General features: G+C 39.8%; 1 protein-coding gene and 1 long non-coding RNA gene across 3 annotated transcripts in view; one reads left to right on the top strand and one right to left on the bottom strand.

Annotated features, from left to right (window-relative positions):
* The window catches only part of LOC6497062 (putative uncharacterized protein DDB_G0277255), a 50,302-nt gene extending 27,639 nt beyond the window's left edge, over positions 1 to 22,663 (bottom strand). Inside the window, exons 1-3 of one of the 2 annotated variants that reach the window (XM_044716559.1) lie at positions 22,072 to 22,663; positions 12,766 to 12,910; positions 11,910 to 12,043 (exon numbers count right to left, since the gene is read on the bottom strand). In XM_044716559.1, the coding sequence (XP_044572494.1) occupies positions 11,910 to 11,964 (55 nt within the window). In that variant the 5' untranslated portion in view covers positions 11,965 to 12,043; positions 12,766 to 12,910; positions 22,072 to 22,663. The remainder of the gene's footprint in view (positions 1 to 11,909; positions 12,044 to 12,765; positions 12,911 to 22,071) is intronic. The other variant, XM_014906025.3, reaches the window with a different exon arrangement.
* LOC123257439 lies at positions 17,079 to 19,200 on the top strand. The gene is made up of 2 exons (XR_006507517.1): positions 17,079 to 17,213; positions 18,904 to 19,200. It is a non-coding gene; the product is annotated as an uncharacterized LOC123257439 (long non-coding RNA).
* Positions 22,664 to 22,803: the final 140 nt, after the last annotated feature.

Genomic DNA, 22,803 nt, shown 5'->3' with positions numbered 1-22,803 from the left:
CATCTGGCGCGCATGCCCCAAAGGCACCTGCCACGACACACTCGCAATAAGATGAAAGAGCGAAAGAGAGAAGCCGAGTGCTACAGCCAGTCCGGGGCTAAAGCGAGGAAATCAAGTGCAGATTAATTAAATTCGATAATTAAATGAACGGGCCTCTGCCTCTCCGGGACTAACAGATCGTGTCTGCCGCTAGCATCGAAGCCGTTGCTGTTGGTTTTAGATGAAAGCCAGCCAGGGAGCCAGGGGGCTAGGGAGCCAGGGAGCTAGCTGGCCAGACAGCAGCCACAGCAGCAGCACCAGCAGTGGTATAATAAAAAAAAAATTTGCACATTGGCTGCACATTTGGGATTGAGGTTGAGTCTTTCGCGACGGGTGATGACGATGTCCGACTTCTTGGTGCGCCCCAGTCGCCAGTCCCCAGTCCCCATCCCGGTCTTCGGCTAATGCACTTCTGTGATTTTAGGCGCAGCGATTTAATGTGCATCGCTCTATAAATTAGTCAGCAATTAAAAGAGTCAGTCGCTCGACTGAGCCACTGCCGTCACTAATTTGGGCAACTACTACTGCTATTGGATAGCTTTCATCTGAAAGATACAACTCTTTTTATTAAATATTTAAGGTTTTAGGAAAGGATATGCAGTTTGTAGCTGACTTGCCATTATAAACAAACTGTTGAAACTCTTCTTTTATGGATCTAGTCTCGATAAAAGCCACAAACTCTTGAACTTTATAGAGTCTACTGGAGGAAATCTTAGAGAAGCTTCAAAAGTGCGGCGAATGGCAACAGACTTGATTGATATTTGGCGATAAAGAAGGCCGCTAAGGAGCCTCTAGATCCCGAGCTCCTCCCTCCTCACTCCTTTTCTCTATTCCCGTCAGTCACCGTCCACAAGCTCCACTATCTCCATATAACATGTGTAGCAGTTGTAATGTATAGCTGGCAAAATCGGTGCATGTTGCACATAAATTTCGTACCGAGTTCAAGCTTAGTTCGGCACAAATTTATGGCCAAAGCGAATGAAGAGTCTTGGAGTTTGGAGTTGGACTTGGTCTTGGTCTTGGTCTTGGACTTGGTCTTGGAGGCTGCCAGTTGGGAGGGGTCTTCGTTTTTTTTTTGGGCGCGTTTCCATGTGCTCTCTGTCCTGTTAACATGTTGTGAGTGTGGCAGGAGCATCCGCATCTTGTTTAATGTGTTCTGCTGGCCATAGATTGATGGGGCAAGGTTACAGGGCAGATGGAAGAGAGAATCATTCCAATCGCGTTGAAAAATATTAAGGAAATAGGTTGTGTCACTCGGCACCTACGACGGCCGACATGGCGTATACTTAATGTGCAATTATAAAATTTAAACACGATCGCCCAGAAGGCAGTCAATAGTATAATTTCCTGCTCTGCCCCTCTATATATGTATGGATTACATATATACAGTTGTACAAGTATGTAAGAGCAAAGGTTTATATATAGAAACAGATACACTTGCTGTCGCCTTGCCGCCTCGCACCAACAAGTTCAAGCAGTTCAGAACCTTTGTACGCGAACTTATCGCACACTTGCGACTCTGTCTGGATGGAGTGGAATATAAAAATAAAAAATAAAACAATGTGGGTTAAGTGAATAGAAATAGGTTACTAAATCTTACTAGTATCTTTCCTGAAAAAAAAGATATATAATTTCCCTATAAATATTGCCCATCTATAACACTAAAATGTCTTCCAAAGTGGGCTTTTTCTCTTTTTGCTCCCATTTTGTCCCCCTTTTTTGCTATTGTTGTTTTTGTTATTGTACTGTATAATATATTTAAAACAAAAACAAAGAGAGACAAGCGACCGACCGCAGAGCAAAAAGTCAAAGCAGCGGTCGACGCGTACAAAATTCAGCAGCAACAATAGCAACAACAACATATAGTAAATATAGTACACAGATCAGTCTGAGCCAACAACAACAACAACAACAATTGGCACGGCAGAGAGCGTATACAGAAACGTCAAAAAAGTCAACTGCGCCGCTGCCATTTGATAAGAGGCCACAAGTGTAAATATAGACGACGGGGCGGGCAGCCGCAAAAACAACAACAACAACACGAGTAGCAATGCCCGCGACCGTTGGCTCTCTCGCCGCCACTCATGGGGCGCATCACTCTCTTTCGGGCGCCCCCCTTTCTCTCAAAGAGATTTCTGTACTTCTCCAAAAGCTCCTCCTGGCATGGCGACTCGAATTGATTGATATTGCCATTTCGCCTTTGTCGCCATTTCTCTTTTCAGCTTTCAGCAGTTCACCCGAGTTCACTGCGAGTGTGTGAGTGTGTGTGTGTGTGCGTGAAAGGGAGAGAGGGAGGGAATTTATTTATTTTCAACTACGTGCTGCAATGCGACATGCAATGGGGCATGGGGGTTGGGGAGCAAATCCAGATGCAGTTCACCAAAAAAAAAAATTAATCGCCTGCCCTGGGCATTACCCACGAAATAGGTCAACACACTTGCCCAGGGGTATTGGAACCTCAAAGGCAGATAAGAAAGTTTATAGATCGACCGCAACAATCGGGAAAAAAGAGTGAGTCAGGGAAATTAAATCAAAGTACAGTAATTGCGATTAACATTTAAGAGTAATGGTACCAGTAATACATAGAGATAATATTATATCACTTACTTATCCAAGAAATCCATAAATAATAAATAATCTTTCTCCAATTCCTTAAGAGACAAAGACCTATGATTGCCTCAAACCCGTAAGGCCCTGTAATTTATGCATACATAATACATAAATGGCACATAATGCCCCCCAAGAACATAAACTATCAACGATTTATATGGTGACTTTAATTTTTCCCAATTTATTCCGACGCTTGCCTCTCAATACCGCTCCTCCTCCGACAATGAGACCCGAAGTATAAATAACGCATTCACCCTGCACCATAACCATACAATTTCCAGCCCAATATTTGCATAATAGCAGCGCGTGCCAGCCACAAATGGGCGGGGGACAAAAAAAAAACAGAGGATGCATTATCGGTCGGACAAAAGATCGGGGGATTAAAAGACCAGAAACAACAGAAAAAGCAGAAATATTGTGACATAAACTGTGAGGACTGTTGGTAATCAATATAATTAATCATAAAATTGAGTGTAAATGTTTTAAATTTACTTTTTATGATTTTAAATACGATTAAGGTCTTTAAGGCAGGAACTTAAACGGCCTTTATAGTTAAATATGTTAGAAAAATATATATTAGACTTAACTTTTTGGTTCAATGTTTGTATCTGAACAACTATCTTAAATTTCATCCAGATGGGTTCAGTAGTTTTCGAGTTATATAGATACTTAAAGTACCTACGAACATACTTTTGAGATAAAAGTACTTAAACTATCAAGGGACTTTCTTTGGACTTTATCTCCAAAAGGATAATTACTCAGATCAATATGGGACATTTTAGGACCATTTTCCAGAGATCCTAAAGAAAGTAATAAGAAAACCCCCTTTAAGAGATTTAAACCTATTAAGAGAATCACCTCCCCATAAATTGTGGGACTAAACAACGGCGCTTCAATGACGGATTGACAAATCACACACAACAAACACACACACTAAGAGAGTGAGGCAACAATGCCCGGGCACACACTGAAGAACCCCGGACTTGGCAAACTTTATGCAAGTATATATATTTTTGTGACAGATTTATGACTGACTTGGGGTCCCCCGTCCGCCAGCCCGAGCCCGACTAGTAGTACGGCGTAAGCCCGATCAGCACAATAATAACGAAGACAATGATGATGATCGTGGCACGTGAAGACATGCCAAAATGTTTATGACTTTGGCCAAGGTAATAATTTGCCAACAACAATTTGGCCAACAGTTGCAGAGAGAAGGAGGCTGGGCTGTCCGCCGATGATCATAATGATGATGGTGATGATGCCATTTTCGAGAGTGGGGACTGGCTATGGGGATGGGGATGATGAAGGCCCATCATAATGATGATAATTTGCATTTTAAATGCGCGACAAAAGCCGTCGTCTCCCTCTTCCCGACTTCCTCTGGGTCCTCTTCTTCCATCCCATTTGAATACTCTCGGAGTCTACTCACATATCTAGGCATTGAAGTACTCCCATCCCATCCCATCCCATCCCGGGCACAGGCACAGGTCTCCCCTTTGTAGAAGGAGAAGGAGTCCCCATATTTGGAGATCGAAACAAAACGAAAAGAAATCCACAAAAAGGCCAGGCAGGCAGTCGAGCCGAGCCATACAAATTTGTCACACGGAATTGGTGTTTGTGACAAATAGAGAAAGGGAGGCCCCAGCACCCAGCCCCCAGCCACCAGTCCCAGCTCCCAGTCCGACTGAGATAAATGCGCTTTGGAGGCGACAAGTGATTGAACTATTATGCTGCAGGTCCAAAAAAAAAAAAGCAAAAATGCCAAGCCATTGGGATTTCCAAAGGGGTCCACCAGTCCAAGTCGTTTTTCTCCACATATGCAGATTGTACAGTTACGGGAGTTTGCATAATTCGCCCCTTGGGTTGGGGGATTCCCGGAAGACAGTCCTGGCGACAGGCCATCGTGTGTGAACTATTAGTCGGTGGACTCCAAAAAGGAGCTAGGAGAAAGGTTCTTCAAAAGGAAGTTTGGGTTTAAGAAATGGCCATGAGTCATGAGACTATCTGAGATAGAGAAGAACTATAACGGATGAGAAGAATGCTTGCATTTCGTAATTAGTTCAAGTTATCTTTCAGATAAGCCAGCCCAAAGATCATTTACAAGCTCTTGACTGGCAGCCAGATAACCGGAATGTGATCTCGAGCACTGTAGAGTCCATATCATTATTATCTGCTAGATAAATCACTATCCTCGCAATATCCGGCTGCAAGATAACGATCCACACACCGACACACACACTCGAACATCTTTTAATAGTTCCACTAACTCTCGGGGCCAGCCGCACAAAAATCCACAAGAGACCAACTAATTGAGACGTCAGGAGGTGCCCAAAGGTTGGGGATTGGGGATACAAGAAGGAAGACTCCAACTCCAACTTGCAACTGCAACTGCAACTAAGATGGAAGGTAAAAGTGTAAATAGCTCTGAAAGCGCCAGGGGAAAAACAAGCAAACAAACGAGCTACATTGGAAGAAAAGAATCAGTCTTCCAAAGGTTCCTAAGTGCTATTCCGAACAAGAGAAGAATTAGTAAACCTCGACAGATCCAAGTGAATATTTTTCATAAACTGTATTTGAACAGTGTCTGTTCGGAGAGCATAAAAATCAGCAGAACCGGCAACAATTTAATGGCAATTTTATGGCAAAACTGGCAAGCCTGGCATCCCCCTATCCTCAGGAACCCCTAGATGATGGAAGATTAGACGGCGAAAGGTACAAAACCAAAGCCAAAGTGATGGCCAGATCTAGCCGGGTCTGTTAATTTTTTGTCATTTGCGGTGGCAAGGACGAGACAAGAAACCAACTCTGGCGGCAACTAATTTGAGGTTACAGACCAGGTCTTGGCTTGGAGTCATAAAAAAACAAGGCAGGCCCATGGTACGGTATAGTACGAAGTGAAAACTTCATTAGAGGCCACATAAAAAACATTCAAACAAAAAGTATAAAAAGGCAAAAACAAAGCCCTGGCCCAACAGATAAATAATGTGTCAGAATTTCAATTTTGGTTAAGAGATTTTTGGCCAGGCTGATTGACAACTCGGACGCCGAGCGTTGACCTCTGAGCTGGCGTACTTTGCATACAGTTCGACTGCTTCGGGAGTACGTGATCGCATAATGAATAACTTTCAAATTGAATAATCAAACAGTCGGGCTCCGGGCCCATCCAGCGCCTCAGAGCTGGGTGTCATAAAGCCAAGTTGCGTCGCTTCGAGCCGAGTCGAGTCGAGTCGAGGCCAGCGTAGAAAACATGGCCAGCAGTGTTTGCTTGTTTGGGGTCACGCGCATCGTGAAAAGAAGGCAAACAGAATCAAAAAGCCAAGCCAACGCACAAAAAATTGGATAAACATTGGAAGTTCTAGGAGCCAAGAATCGGACAAGGTCTTTAGAGAGGGGTCTGGGTCTGATATTACTGATATAACAGAAGGGTTTACTCGAAATGCTTTAAGATGTGAGAGATTTTATAGATCCCTCTAATGATTTATCACTCTATATAGAGTTTAGTCCTGATATTAATGATTTCACGGAAATGTTTACTATGAAAGCTTCAAGATCTGAAGAATCTTATAGATCCTTATAGTGATACATAGATTTTGGGCCTGATATTCGTTATGAAACAGACAATTTTACTGTGAGATCTTTAAGATATATAAGATCTATGTTAATCCTTATTCTATAAGGCTTATAGGATAGTATTTGTTGATCCATTCTGAAAATTTTAACAAAAACCTTCTATAAAGATATATATCTGATAATCTCAAGTACAAGTCTTTTAGTTTCTACATTTTAGACTTTTAGACTGAATACTATGGAGTCCTATGGATAGGTCTTCTTATAAATATTTTCTTCTAATACCTGATAACCTAGTTATCAACCTAATTATCTATAACTTTATCTAAACTAACTGCAACTTAATTATATCTATCTATAACTAACCAAACTATCTGGTAACCTAGTACCTAGTCTTTAAGATTCGAAATATCTTAAGACTAAAAGTAATATGGATAAGCCATCTTATAAATACCCTGCTAATACTTATCTGTTTTCAAGATAAAGTTGATCTTTATAGGAAAGTATTGTTAATCACTTTCTAAAAATGTTGTCAAAAGCCTTCTAAAAAGAAATCTGTCGAATAAACTATTAAAAGTCCTATATAAAAAGATCACTAGGGGTTAGGCTTCCTGACTTATCCGATAATCTGATAACTATCTATACTACTAACTATATATATAACTAACATAACTATCTGATAACCCATCACAGTCCTTTAGATTTAAGATATGTACCTTGGGTATCTACTACGGAAGTCTACTACGGATAAACCTTCTTATAAATACTCTTATAATCCCCACCTGTTTTTTTAACTTCCCGATTTCTCAACCCGATCGGCTGGTGTCTTTTTGAGGTCGTTTACGGGTGCCCCCCTTCCAGCACCTCTCCAGCACCTACATACCTCCCCCCTACCACAGCACCCCCTTAACACACAAATCGCTTTAAAATGTTAATAAGCAATGGCATTTTGGGATACACACAACAGGGCCGATCCCCAGATCCCCAACCCGACCAGATCCTATACTATATACGGGGTCTCCGGGCCTCTGTCTCGGTTCTTTTGTTTTTTTGCCAACTCATCAATAATTTGCTCACGTTGCGACATTTTGTCAATATCTGCGCCAATGATCGTCGCTCGGCCTGACCTGCCCGCCTCTTGCCCCTCCCACCCGCTATCATTGCTGCTGCTTCTTCATAATTTATTTTATTTTTTTATTTTCTGTATTTTTTTTTTTTTAACTTAACAGGGCGCGAGAGTCGTTCAATGATTTTTTAATTGAATTCTAAAAGCGTTGTCAGTCCTTTGTTGGTTTGTTGTAATTGTTGTTGCTTTTTGGGGAGGGGAGGGGGAAGCTACGCTTTGGTATCCACAAGAGTGTGAGAGTGTGTGTGTGTGTGTCTCTCTTCATAAAGAGAGAATCAACCTTGTGGTATGTGAGTCTTTTTTTTTTTGTTAAATAAAACCAAAAATAAAATAAAATGTTGGAAGCTTCAAGTGGCTTCAACTCGCCACTTTTTTTTTTATTTTTAATGTTTTTAAGGCGCAAACTTTGCATGCATTTTTTTATTATTATTTTTTTGTTTTTATGTTTTTTGTGTTTGGGGTTTGTGGTGATTTTATTGAGCAGTAGTTGTGTATTTTTCTCAGTTTCCAACGTTTTTTTTGCGCGCTCTTGGACTTGACAATTACATGGACATTTTTCATGGCATTTCAATGACGTTCGTTAAATTCGTTACAGTCATGGTTAACACCGACACACACTCACACACACCAACACACACTCAGACACTTTTAAAAAGAGACAGATACACTTCAAAATTTATGGGCGCCTAACATTTTTAAAGGTTTTTTTTAGGTTTTTTTGCTGTTTTGTTTTATGTTGTTTTGTTTTGTTTTTTTTTTTTTTTTCAGCCACACGGCAGCTCAGTTCAAGTTCAATTGGTAACGTAAAGGCTGGACTCACTTCACAACAGCCATAACCACTATAACAGCCTTTTTTAATAGTTTCTTAAATTATTTGTCACTTTGTTGGCCGGATTGGGTGGGAAGGTAATTGGTTATCCATAAACCCCGAATCGAGTGCCCAAAAAAAGCAGTCCACAAAAGAATACAGAAGAACCTCATAAAAAATACAGCCAATGGAAGGCACTTAATTAATATCAATTACTATGCAATTAGAGATCAGTAAGCTGTTCAGGGGGGGGTACGAAATAGAGACCAGGAGGTCACTGAAAACTATTGAACTTTGGGCTCAACGTGGGGGATCAACAAAGTGTGTTTCTTCTTTTCTCAACATCTATTTGAATATTTAATACTCTGCTTAGAGAGATATCTTCTATTTTGTGTCTTATGGTTCAAAAAGGTAGAATATAAATATTTTCACCAATTTTTGTTCAATAAGAATCACAATTTAGACTTTTTTCTTGGTAATCAGCTGTCTAAACACACCCAGTTCATCTTAATTTAATATTTAAGGAAGTTCAAAGGTGAGAACTTAAGGAAAACTTATCAAGGAAGGAAGTTTTATTTGACCACGGTGGCGTATACGTAATATTACAAACTCTCTCTCTCTTTAGAAGTAGGCAAGGACTTAACTGTAATCCAAAGAGACCGCACCAATTCTAAGAGAAAAATGCCCTAATGAAAGCTCTTTAAGCTTCGACTCCTTTGTTGCGATCATAATACCCTATGAAAGTGTAGAAAAAAAAGATTGTTTTCGCGCGGGTGTGTCGGCATTCGAATGAACCCACTGGATGACAATAGCTGAACTGCGAGCTCGGCTTCGACTCGACTTGGCTCTCAGTTGAGTGGCAGCCAATAATCAGGCAGGCACACACGTCGCCGAGTGTGTGGCAGATATGTGTGTGTGTCCTGACTTTACTTGTGGGTCGCCGTCAGCCGGAATTTTTCGATATTTTTCCCTTTTTTTTTGTATTTTTTTTTTGTTATTTGCTTTGGGCTGTGACCGCGACGCGTATAATTTACACGTTTTGTTCATTTACGATTCTAGGCTCGCAGGCTGCGGCCGAAAAAGAAAGAAAAAAAAAGAGAATTAAGGCCTGGTACTGGGTATGCAAAAAGTTAGAGTACAGTAAGTACTAGCTAAGGTAGATCTTTCAGACTACTAATGGCCAAAAATAATGAAAATTTCAGAAGAGATAATGGAACTTCCAGTATCTCCCTATATTCCATGGGAGATCGTCATTTAGAGAAACAGAGAGAGGGAGGGATGGAGAAGCTACCGCGACTGCGCACCGGTCTGAGTGAAATTCCGACAAGTGGCATAATTGCGCCCTGCGGCGGCTACCGTGCCACAAGGGCCATAAGGGGAACAAAAAAGAAGCGAGAGGGGCCGAGCCAAGTGGCCATCGATATGCAGGAAAAAATGGCAAATCATAACCACGGCAACAACAAACAATAAATAAGAGCAGCGGCAGCAGCAACAGCAACAATCAAGAAGCAACTTAAACTTGCAACGTGCAACGTGCTTTTCAGCTTGCATGCCACGTAAGCAATTCCAATGCCAAAGAGCAACAAGTGTGCGTGTCCCAAGTCGTTTTGCCCCAGCCCCATGGCACCATAGCTCCATGCACCATGCCCCCAGCTCCATGCCTCATGCACCATGCTCCATGAGTGCAAAGTTGAGCTGCCACACATAAGAAATACGAGGATGGATATGGCCAGCGACGACTTCAGGCACGCCATCGACATATAAAGCACAAGGGGGCGATCGCAGGAGAAGAAGGTCCAAGGGCAGACACTCTTTCTTAAAGATTAAGACTTTGATTTAAGAGCTTGTAAAATAAATAATAAAAATATTAAAATTATTTACTCTAAAACTAAAAATTAAAATCTTGAATTATTAAATTTAATATTTTTAATAATTTCTGAAAGACTGTCATTTATCCCTCTAGTGTATTCAAAGATCACTTCAAAGAGTACCTTCCTTATCTGCTGATTTCTGCCTGACTTGCGACTCACTGCGATTCCCGGCCCAGTCGCCATTCTTGGCCTTTCAGACAGACAGCCAGTCAACATTCCATGGCCACTCGCAGGGCAAAAGTTCGCGTAAAAGGTTTCCGAGTCAAGTCAAGCAAAAAACAAAAAACAAAAAAAAAAGTAAGAAGATCCAGCAGGCCGAGCTGAGTGCCAAAGAGTGAAAAGCGCAAAAGGCAAACAAGAACCCAGAAGATGCATTTTAACCTCTAATATCAAGGGGCTACAGTGGAGCTAGCTTAACAAAATTATGATATTAATTAATATTAATTAAAATTTAATATTAATTTAAGAAGAAAGTAAACTTCTCTCTAGTCTCTAGGCTCTAGTTTTAAATGAAAAGTCTATAGCCTCTTTTTAACCTCTTTGGGTGCTACTGTATCTGTTGCCGGCTTTTGGCGTCCTGGCCTGAACCGAGAGCTGCTTCTGTATTGGAGCTACACTTGCCCTTTTCGCTTCTCAGCTGCGAGAGCCGGAGACTTGGACTTCAACTTCGACGCTGACTCGTTTTGCATTTTAATTTTCAACCGGCAACCGATCTTGTTCATCATTATCATCATCGTCGTTGTTGCTGGCGACTGTGGCTCAGTTTATTGTTTATTTTTATTTTTGATTATTTTCATTTTAAAGCCGCTGTTCATTCGTTCCTTTTTTTATCGCCACTTGTCGGCCATTTGGGCGTTCATTTGTACCTGCCTGCTCGCCCTACCTTACCTCACTGTTTACCTTATTCGGAGGAGCCAGAGGAGCTGGAGGAGCTGGAGGAACTGGAGGAGCTTGAGGAGCTGCAACCGACCAGGCCAAAGTCAAGTCGCATTCGAGAGCCGGATCGAAGTTTTTGGAGGGGCATTTACTTTTATTTAATAAAAATTTGCATGCTGAATGCTTAATTTTCTCGTCGATTTTTGGAGAGGCTTTCGGTTTGCTTTTTTTGGTCAAAAGGTTAACAGTTCGAGGGGGGAATATTAAGAATGATTTCAGGTACAGTTGAGACAAAATATGGGGGGTTTTTTAGAGTATTATACCAAAATATTTAGCCTTTTATTAAATATTTCTTTGTTTATAAAACTTCTAACAAGAGTTTAAAAATAATATTCAGAAGTAAAAGGTTCTGAAGAACTAAGAAGAAAAGATAGAATTTCTTAAACTCTGGCATTTATCCCTATACCCTCAGCTCTTTGTTCCTGTAGACAACCTTACAGACTTCCTATCCCCTTAACTCATTAGATCTAAGCCATTATAGGAATAATAAATCGAAATCTGACAAATAAAAACAAAAACTTCTTAAAAATCACAGTTTTGCCTTTTACTTTTTACTAATTTTTAGTATACTTGTATTTGTCAGACACCTATGTAGAACTCTTTGTGTTTCACTCTGTGCAAGTCGAACAAAAAATTCTCGATTTTGCATTCTGACTCCGACTGACCGAAGCTAAAGCAAAAGTCAAAGGTGAGCCACGAACACAGTGCCATGACATCATGGCTGCGATACTTGACTCTGGGAGCCAATGAGACACAGTGGGACCTGAAAGTAAGACCCCAAGACAAGTCAAAACAGTGGTCAATACAATTAATCTATCAAAGAGTAGGAACAAAATGTCACACGCCCATAAATAAAGTAAAAAAATAGTGTCTGTGGGGGAAAAAGTCATAAGATCTTGATCGTAGACCCTCAAAGATACCCTATATAGTATCGTAGATGTTTAAGACTCACCGGAATAACACCAGGCTGGCCATACTACTGACGTCTCCGAGTCAATTTCCTTCATTATGGGGGCTCAACATATTGTCAAACCTGCAAAGTCGTCAACCTCCTCCCGCTGGCGATAAGCTGGCTGGCTGGGGTATCTGCAAGTGAAGGCAGGAAGTGGTAAGTAAGTAACATAAAGTGGCAAGAAAACTGAAATAGCCAGGAAGGCAACACGGCTTGAGAGACAAATCATGAGTTGGATGAAGCTATTTTAGCGCTACGCTCGACCACCTCCTCCTCTTCCAGCAGCTCTGACCGTTTATGCTGCTAATTCGTATCTGTTTGTGTGATTTAAGTAGCGGCGGTAATCGCTGCAGCTAGTGTATCTTTGTATCTGCGAATGTATCTCTGTGTGTGCTCACCTGTCTGCGGGTTTTTAGTTAATTAATTTGCAACTTGTCAAATATATCTGTTTGTTTCTTGCCAGCGAGACTAAGTTTAAAGTTTGCCTTTCTTTTCTTTAGGAGTTCTACTATTTTAGTAGCTATTCGTAAGACTATTTTGTTTTCACAAGAATATAAATAATTGCCATTTAATGAAAGTTAAATCTTTTTATTAAACTCGCTTTAATTCAAAAATCAATCTTAATTTAAAAACAAAAACGGGTTTATTTTGGATTCAAAAACGTCAAAACTGTATCGGAACTTTAACCTTTTCCTTTGTTTGAATAAAAAAAACAAAGAAAAGACAAGTTTAAGGTCGTTCTCGGGCTATCAAATATTTAAACAGCTTTACGAGATACTTTTATAGTTCTTTCCGATCTCTTTCTTATAGATATCTTATAGATATAATTAGAAGTATCTTGATAGTTTATCTTTACCTTTAATCTTAGTCTTTAATAACTACTTATTTATAAACTTTTGCACTTTAGAATATTTTGTATCTGATATTAACACTTGTTGCACTGCAATGATTTATTTTCGGCCTCTCACTAATTAATTTTAAATCTTTTTTTTTAGATCATTCTGTAGATAATATAATTTTCACAATTAACATTTGTGTTTTGTAGCTTTGAACTTTCCAAGCATTGTTTATTTCATTTTGTTTGTGACTTTTGACTTTTAAACTTGATTTTTTGCGTTTCACTTTTGTCACTCGATTTGCGTAAGATTTTGAGGGGGTGGGGGGGGGGGACTTTCTTAGCGTTATCACTTATTTCTCTTGTTTTCTAAAATCACTCTCTCTCTCTCTCTATCTCTCTCTATATATATCTTTCTCTTTGGCTCTTTCTCCTGTCAGCTCCTGATTCATTAATTGGCAGTCACGTGCCCAGCTTCCCCGAAGAGATTTGTATCTCGTCGTTACAAAGTGTCGTTAGACACGTGAGTTTTTTTAAAAAAAAATAAAATATAAAAGAGAATATAAATATCCCCAAAACAAAGCACTTGTGTGCGTTGAGGAAAAAGTGGGTTTTTATCTCTTTGAGGGCTATTTTTAGTCGGGATTAGTTGCGCCGCACTCGCAATTTTTTCCTCCTTTTTCCCGGCAAAGCTGTTACCGTTACGGTTATGTGATTTACACCCTCAGTGGCAGGTAACTTTCTTTTTTTTTATTATTTTACACAACTCTCGGACATGAAATTGTCGTCACTCTCTGAACTAAACACTTTTTTGGCCTGGGGGCTGCGGTGGGGTATTTAGGCGCGCGCCGCGGTTGGGGGATCGCTGATCGCTCGTCGGCCCATTCAGAATCACTGATAAAGCGCCAGCCTAGGCCTTTTTCGAATTTGCACGAGTTTTCGAATTTTGACCGCCGCTACGACTCGACGACCGAATCCATACTGAACCGAGCGCCGAGAGCGTCCCCAACAAATAAGACAAAACGAGTATGGAAAATATACTTCAGCAAGTCGAAGTTTGTACACTCTTTCTGGGTGACCCTTTCCTACCCTTATAACAAGACATGCAGTCGAAAATTTTACTTTTTTTGGCCAATACTTTGACTTTAATTAAAGATAAACAATAGAATTACTTTTAACTTGTTAAATATTCTATAAAGACAGATAAAAAATGGTAGATATTAAGTCAGAAAAGTTTCAAATAAATGAATTTGATGAAAAATTTCAAGTAATTATGGTTAGAGACTGAAACTGTACAAAGTTATATAGCTTACCAGAGATATGAAGCCTAAAAACACATCACTATAAGTCTTTTTTTATGAATTTTCTCAAGAAAAATGGCAAAGATTCCAGAAAACTTAATAAAAATAGGTTTTAAAATAGTAGATCATACTTAATAGTTTACAAATAAGTCTCAAATAGTGTATCACACTTTCTATTAGTATAAAATAGTCTCGAAATAGCCTATAAAAGATCTAAAAGAGACTATCATACTATATGAAACTGAAAAATACAATCGCATAGATACAAAGATACAGGTCATCAAAGATAAAGATAGTAGTTCAATCGATAGTAGACGGTTCAATCATGTTTTTCGAAACCTAACAACGACAGCCTTTAGCTCCCTATAAAATACAAGTATGAATAAAAAGATACATTTTTTCCCCCACATCTAAAAGCTTCCTAAAACGACGAAACTCTAAGATAGAGTATAAAGAGAATCGGAGAAACAACAAAACAAAAGATACTCCAAGCACACGTGCAGCCAAGAGAGCGAGTATCGAAGAGCCGGAAAAACAGCTGTGTAGCAAAACAAACGGCGCGAAGAGACTGGGGCTTAAGAGAGCGTGTTGCTGCTTTATCACTACAGTGAGTGGTCGACCCGATGACAGGTGTCTGAGGTGTAATAATTTTTAATTTGTTTTTTTTTTAAGCAAGTCTATTGACTTTAAATTTAATTAAAAATTAACAAATATCAAACCATAGTTTTTACTTTCTTTGAGTACTGAGTTTGTACTGTATCTCTTGCTCCACGGCCCCATGGCTCTCTCAATTTTCTCCTGTCTCGCTCTCTCCGATCCCCCACACACTCATACACACATACACACGCACACACTGCAAAGGGTTCACTGAAGGTCAGATGGTCAGAGTTCAAGTGGAAGTGGAAATGAGCTGGCGAGAAGATGGAAAGAGAGCGCCGATAAAGTCGTAGAACAGCAACTTACAACTTCAGAAGACCCCTCATAAAAAAAAAGGTTGGCTGGGCAGGGGCAGGGGGCAGAAGGGCAGGGGGAGTAAAGGTGGCTGGTGGGAGGTGGAAGGTGGAAGGTGGGGGAGATCCAGGGTTAATGGATAACAAAGCGTAGGCGTATTCTGTAACTGTATTTGTATACGGGGGCATATCTGTGTCGTCGCCGGCCATTTGATACTTTGGCCTCGTCACTCGTCAATCAACACAAAGCCTAGTACAGGGGTAGGGGGAGTGCAAGTGGAAGGGGGAGTGGCAGTGGGAGTGGGAGTGGGGTGGCCCCGGATAGAGTGCGACAGGGAGGCAGACATATTGCAGTTGTTCGATTGTTTGCTGTTGTTGTTGTTGTTGTTGGGTGGCGGTGTTGCATTGCACTTTCCTATTTGCCCAGTTGTTGTTCGATTGAACTTCGCAACAAAACCAACAAGCCCCCGAATAGGAAACATATGCATATTAATTGCCCATATCGCATTATTCTAATGAAAAATCGATGTGTTCTCCTTTGTTTCCCAGCACCCGCCGGCCGCCCCCGATCTGCACCTCGAGACAAGGCTCTGGAACTTTTTTTTAATCGAAAGACTAAATTCAAGGTAATTGCAATTGATTTGGATGGGAGTTGCAAAAAATATAGTGATAATGGAGTCTAAATAAAGTGAAGATCCTGATAATATAAGAACTTAACTATCTTACAAGCTTAAGAGTGGCCTTAAGACTAAAGCTACAAAACTCTAAGAGAGGCTATCTGTAGATCTTTTTAATACGAAAGCTACTTAGATCTTTTAGATCCTTATGCCCTACTACCCAAGACTATAACTAGTTCTTAGTAGCTAAACATACTTCTGAATCTTCTTTAAAGAGATTCTGAATAATTTAAGGGATCTGAAGATCCTACTTATACAAAAGTAAATTAGATCCCTATACTGGAAAGTGCCTATACTTACTTTAAAATACTTTGGTAAAGCTGCAAAAAATCTTTACAAAAGAGTATCTGAATAATGTCAAGAACTGAAGAATCACGATAAACTGAAAATAGATCCTTATCCTGATAGTAGATCCTTATAATATAGATCCAATAATGCAATGAAGAGTATAATTTAGATCCTTATCCCAGAAGATCTCTATAAACCCCAATAACTCCAAAACTAGAACCCAAGTACCTAAGCCCTTGCTCTCAAGTCTTAATTATATTTAAATTAAGTGTAAAAACTATGCTTCCCAACTGGGTTTTTGTTTTAGAAAAAGTTAATTGGGCCTTTCGCAGTTTTCCATTGCAAATAAGATGGGAATACACGAGATGCCCCGTGCCAGGGTATAATGAAAAAAAAAAATAAAAAATAAATATATAAATATATACTACATGTGGAATATATGGAAGAGGACGTATATATAGCCAGGCTACAGATGCCAGAGATCCGCACACTTAACCCAAAGCGAAACCAAAGAGACGAGGCGACCGACCAGACCAGACCAGGCCAGGCCATGACGGGATGGGGATCTTTTGCGTCGACCGACCGAGCGACCGACGACCGACAATGCGACCTGAGTTGGCGGCGAAATATTTTTAGAACTTGGCTGAACTGAAAGCGACGTCGTCGACGACATCGGGCCGGCCTGGGGGGCAAAGGGGACATGCATATATTGTGGCACTGCGGTATCTATATCTCTGGCTGTCCCAGCTCAGGTCTGAATTTTTTTTTTTGCGAGACAGGGCGCTGCTCGGCGAGAGAATCGGAGAGGTCAGAAGGTCTGTGATCTTTTGCAAGTTCGCTTGAGCGCAAAAAAAAAAGTAAGAAGAATTCTCCGAACTGCCATGAAGAAAAAAAGGCAGCGTGCCCCTTTCAAGTATCTCTGAGATACATTTTTTTTGCTGCCAATATGTAGGAATAAGAGTATATATGCCTATGAGTATTATATATCCATCTTTCTACCCCCAAGAATTACAATTTAAATATTATACCGGGTATGTCCTCTAATTGCAATAACCAGAAACTCTATTAAGAGCAGATTCAAGACCTGGCCTGGCAATGCGAGAGGGCGCAGTCTCTAGGAGTCTACAGCCTAGAGTCTAGAAAAGAAAAATAAAGAAAACACCTTCCGTCTGCAGTTGACAGCCTGCCTGGACGGGGAAGATACCGGAGAATGAGCTGCCATGAGAGCTGATTGGAGGGGAGGGCAAGTCAAGGTGTGTGTTGAAATATTGCTCGTGTCGCCAAAACGCTGTATTTGTGTGTGGGACGATCACCAAAGATTGCCAAAGATCGCAGAATCGCAGAATGGCAGGCCCCAGAAAGAGAAGGCCGAGTGACATGAACTGGTACAGAGACGGAGGCCTCTTTTTTTTGACAGGAATGAGAGACAAAGTTTGACAGTTTTTACTCATTGAACTCTATATGAATATAACAAACTTGGCTAACATATCTAAGCCTGTCTTATAGAAGATCTAGATCATGAAAATCCCTTTATATCAAAGCCTATTTATGAGCTTTTTAGGTGAAATGGGAGTGGACTTACTTATAAGGTGATGAACTGAGGGAACTAGAGAGATATAAGATGTGTAGGTTTTATAATTTATTATCTTTTTAATAAAATAATTTCTCTGGCAATAAAATAGATTATTTTTCATGTTATTTTATAGTTTTTATAGAGATGGATGGGAAAAGTAATGCTTCTGCCTAAGTTTCTTATAAAATCGGCTTAAATCTTCAACCTTTATTCATAAAAAAATACTATTACTTATAAGTAGGTTTGGTACTCTTGACAAAATGTCAAAAATGTGGTAGGATCGTCAGTCAGTCACCTCGAAAGCAATATTTAAGCGTTGGCGCAGCACACAGCACTTGCAGTTTTTTTTTTGTATTTTTTTTTTGCCTTTTTTTGCGTGCATCTAAAAATAAAGCAACACTGAAAATGCTAATGCCAACCGAACGACCGACCGAACGACCGACATCGACCGATGCCCAGACCTCAAAGCGAACACCCATTTGCCCTCACACAGATACACACGCACACACTGCCACAGGCACTGTGGCACAGGCATGTCCCCAAAGTGACAGCGACATATTGCGCGCCTCGAGTTCACTTCTCGAGAGTTTCAACTGATCTGAATATAGTCAGCGGGCGAGTGTGGGGGCAGAGGTGTCTGCCGCACTCCATAGACGAGTGGAAGTGGATATTGAAGTGTGTAGAGTATCTAGATACTAGGAGGTGGTAGATACTTGTCCTATGAGAATTTTTAATAATACTTTTCCCTAATAAGATACATGATTTTAATGAAAATTAATACATTTCTGACATATTTATTAATAAGATCACCTTTCACCCACTTTTTGAGAGACTTCCAAAGCCCATGACCCACCTAAGCCAACTTAGATCCAAGATAGGGAGGTCTATCTTGGTCGATGAGGAGTCATCGACCTAATCCAAAGCCAGCCCTACCAAAACCTGTACATAATAAAAAGGGAAATTAGGCGATTAGCTGATCCAATGATGGCATATAAATATTTATGTTCAAAATCAAAACAAAGTCAAAAATTCAACACGTTTCTGCTATAAACTATATACATTTCATGACCATTTACGTAAAACTTGGGAAAAACTGTAAAGTTAATTAAAATCTAAAAAAATGAATTTATGCGTCTGGAACAAAGAATAAAAAATAAAAAAAAGACTATAAACTTGAGGAGAAATATTGTCAGGCAAGTGTAGAATTATAAGAAGTAGGGATCATAAGCTTTTTAGCTTGAATTTGTAGCATTTCATCCTAGTTTTTTATTAAAAAATAATTCTATATTTTAAACTTTAAATCGTATTTCCGTTCTAACTTCCATTTTTAAAGCCTCTCCTTTTCTCCACTCTCTCTCTCTCAATTCCAGCCGTACAATATGCAGCAGCGCCTTAGTCTTTTGGACTGTACATTGTGACCTTTTTCCTGGCAGCCTTAACTTCCGTTTGGCCAAGTGCAGTTTGTGAATGGAATTCGCCAGCTCATTGGAAATTGTAGCGACAAAAAATAAGGAAAACCGAGGATGAGAAGCAGATCAGATATCATCATATAATCAGGCACATAACTGCTTACCCCACTGAGTCGACTCGCTCAAGTCGCTTTGAATAACGAAGAAAAAATAAATGTTTCCCCCTAGTTTAAAAAATAAAATATAAAATAACAAGAACGCTGACAGATTCAAGAGTTTCCTGCGCCCCATCAGAATATTCGGCGCTATTTTCTTTCATTTTGCCGTGTCATTAGCGGACTCGGGACTCCCAAATAAATATTTGAAGAAAAACAAAACCTCTGCAAGACACAGCAACTTTATCATCATCCCAAATAACCCGTTCTGCCCGTAAAAATGAGGAAAAATAACAATAATAATAAGAGATCACTCGTTTTTTTTTATTTATTTGCCAAAGATCAGTTTGCTCTTGTTTTGCTTCGAGATGATTTGGAGCGTTGGGTAAACCGATTCGGGCTCCTCCTCGCCTGCTGACTCTGACATTTTTGTCACATGAACTTGCCCGAGCGATCGCCCAGCGATCCTCAAAAATGCGAACTGTGAAGGGGTAACTGAAAGTTTACTTTATGTACTCCAACTCGCCGCGATCTGTCAGCGTTTTTCAGTTTTTTGTTTTTTTTTTTTCGGCTTCCCGATTCGTCGCGAAGATCAATGCTTCGATCGAGTTTTGGTTATGCTCTGAGATTTCTTTTCGCCTTTTTTTGTGTGATCTCTTGACAGATCAACTGGCCCGATAACTGCCCTGGCCTGAACTTTAAGGTTAAATGATGACCGCAACAGCACCACCGCAGCAGCAAGCAGTGTTTTCTGCTTAGGTTTGCCTTTTGTTTGATTTGAACCGCCACATGAAATCATATTTCTCAACAAAGCATCCACTTAGTTTGTCTCGGGGGGCTTCCACAGATGATCGAGTGTCGATCTGTGCGCCCACACTCGATCGCATGTGTTTGTCTGTTGTATGTATATAGATACATACATGACTGTGTTAATGATCGCAAATGTCGTGATTTTAGTCGAGTGGGTTGAGTGAGGTGCTGAACTTTAATTAAACGAGAACCGAAAAGTGCTGTTTTCTGAACTTTGAGACATCAACTGCAACCAGGCAACCGGGCAACCGTTCAACCGGGCAAATGCATTTCAGATCGAGATCGTTTCTCAACAGATGGCCTGTTTGTCTCTCCTCTAGAGGCTAGGTGATTTGAAACACTCATGAAAAGCCTTCAAAGTTAAGCAACCTTCTATATGGCCCCCTATGGAAGGTCAATTCTAAACAGATTCTATATTTCTCACAAAATAATTGAGTATTTTTGATCAATTTGAGGTCTACTTATCATATTTCTACAAGAAGACATTAATCGCATACTTCCTTTGATAAAAAAAACAACAAATCCTATCTATCTGTTCTATAATAACTATAAGATACTGTCTATCGATCCTGACGAAACTTTGTAGAACTGATTATTTGACTAAAAACAGCATATATAAAAAGTCCCAACCTTGTAACTTCAAAAACACCAAAGATATGACATATCCGACCCCTAGAAGTAGATATTTTAGAAAAGTGAAAGACTTAGAACTAGAAAGAGATGATTCTAATCTACTTTATAGCTAAGATATAGAAAATATCCCCTTCAAGGCACTGCACACTTTTTATCAAAAGTCATAATACCCCTACCCTGCTAGAGAACAAAAAGTAAAAGGTCCCATTTTAGAAACATTTTTCAATTAGTAACTCCCGAAAGAATCAATGAGCCATGGGCCGAAAACAGTTGGACATTATCACCAACTACCCCAACTGAATCACAAAAGGCTTAGAACAATCAGTCACAAATCCAAACTTCCAAAGACAAGGCCAGCCAATCGGGAAGAGTGGAACTCAGAACACTGGAAATACCAATGCACCTTCACTTCTTAACAAAAAAAAGGGTTAAAGGGGCGGTGGTGGTGGGGGGAGGGCGATGAAGGTGAGTGTGCTTATCAAGTCCAAAAACAAAACAAAAATTCCACCACAACAACAAACGCCGGATATGGGCGCCACTTAAACTGTAAAAACAATGAAAAAGCAAAAGTAGTATGCGATACAAAAGAGAGGGACTGATTCGGATTCAGATTCAGATTCACATTCAGATTCAGATACGGATACGGATACGAGTACGGAAGAGTGCTAAGTATTCACTTGCCGTTTCAAAGAGAGCCATCAAAACAAACTCAAAGAGCAGTAGCCAACACTGGCCAATTAATAATGGCGACATATTAAAGTTTTTGAGTTTTCAAACACTAAAAAATGTCCCTAGTTTTCAGACTTGAGGAAAACGAAGACAAAATACTTAAATTTTTCAAATCTGTATACTTTTTTTTTTAGGAAATTTCTGTTTAAAATTAAAATTTCTTGAACTCTCAATAAAAGTTATGACATTTTCAAGCTTATTTTACTTGGTATTTATTAGTCCTTTGAAGAAAGACGCAGTTTGATTTTCAAAAAGTAATTTAAAATAAAAATACCAGTTTCTTTTTCCTGGATAATAGAACCAATATGTATAAGGGAAAATTGAACCCAGTAGGTCTTTTTTTAAGGAAAAACTTCCATAAGTAAAAATTGCGCCAAAATTTTGATACATTCTTAGAAGTACTTCAAACACAAGCAAATCTTTAGACTTAAAATTGCCTTAAAGCATTATAATATTACCAGTAACCTTTAAAAATGATTTAAAAGTAGTTTGAAACTGTCAGTCAACAAGAGGGAGGCTTTACTGTACACCTGTAGCTAAGGGAGTTGACTTGAAAACTATTCAGGAAGCCCTGTGCGTACTACTTTTCTAGTTGCGTCGGCGGCGGCGGCAGTGGCGGCTTAAACAGTTACACACTAATTGCAAGCATGCGTCGCAGAGCTTTGTCACCCACTCTGCGAGTGGTAAGAGTAATTGTTACTGTAGTTGTAGTTCAATCAAATGCCATTTACAGTTGCTGGTCGGGGACATTTGCTGAATCATTTGCTTATGGCCGAATCAAGAGTATGTTTGTATTAATTACCGTTTTAAGCTGCAATGGTTATTTTCCGTCACCTCTCTTTAGCTTTTTTCTCTTGCTGGGAATTTATTATTATTATTATTATATTGGTATTGTTGTTGTTGCTGTTACTGTTGCTCACACTGGGCTGTCAAACACTTTGACGAAAAAACATTTATTTGGAGCAATTGATAAAGCCGCTCACGCACACTCTCTCACACTCTCGATTCTCGATTCTAGACGCACACTGACACAATCGCTCACTGGTATTTATTTTTTTTTGTACGTTAAAATTAAGTACAATAATTCACTGGCACTTGTTGTTGCTGGCTGGCTGGCTGGTTTTTTTTTTATTTTTATTTATTTTTTTTTATAGCTGGCATGCATGCAATTAAATAAACATTTCTCTTTCAATAGCAAACAATTCATCGATCGACGCGTTTTGATTAATTGTTTGAATTTATTATGATTGCTGTCTCGGAGAATATGATTGCTGTCTCTTTTGCTTTCCAGTGAAGAAAAGAAAAGAAGAGCTTCCGCATCGAACGAACCGCACTCGATAGCTTTGCGAAAATAACTGTGCAGCAGCGGCCGCTTGATCGTCGCTGGGCTTTCGGGAGCGAAAAGTGGGACCATCTCAAAAACAACAACTGGTTGTTCACCACTGGCTATGAATGAATTTAGCTTGGCACGCTCTGCTTTAAGAGAGCCCCTAAGAGAGGGAAAATATGTAAGAGAGGAGGCATTTCCTCTCTT

This window comes from Drosophila ananassae, chromosome 3R (genome assembly GCF_017639315.1).
Source record: "Drosophila ananassae strain 14024-0371.13 chromosome 3R, ASM1763931v2, whole genome shotgun sequence".
Classification (NCBI taxonomy): Eukaryota; Metazoa; Arthropoda; class Insecta; order Diptera; family Drosophilidae; genus Drosophila; species Drosophila ananassae.
The sequence above is the reverse complement of the archived record's forward strand: the minus strand, read 5'-3'. Positions and strand labels throughout refer to the sequence as shown.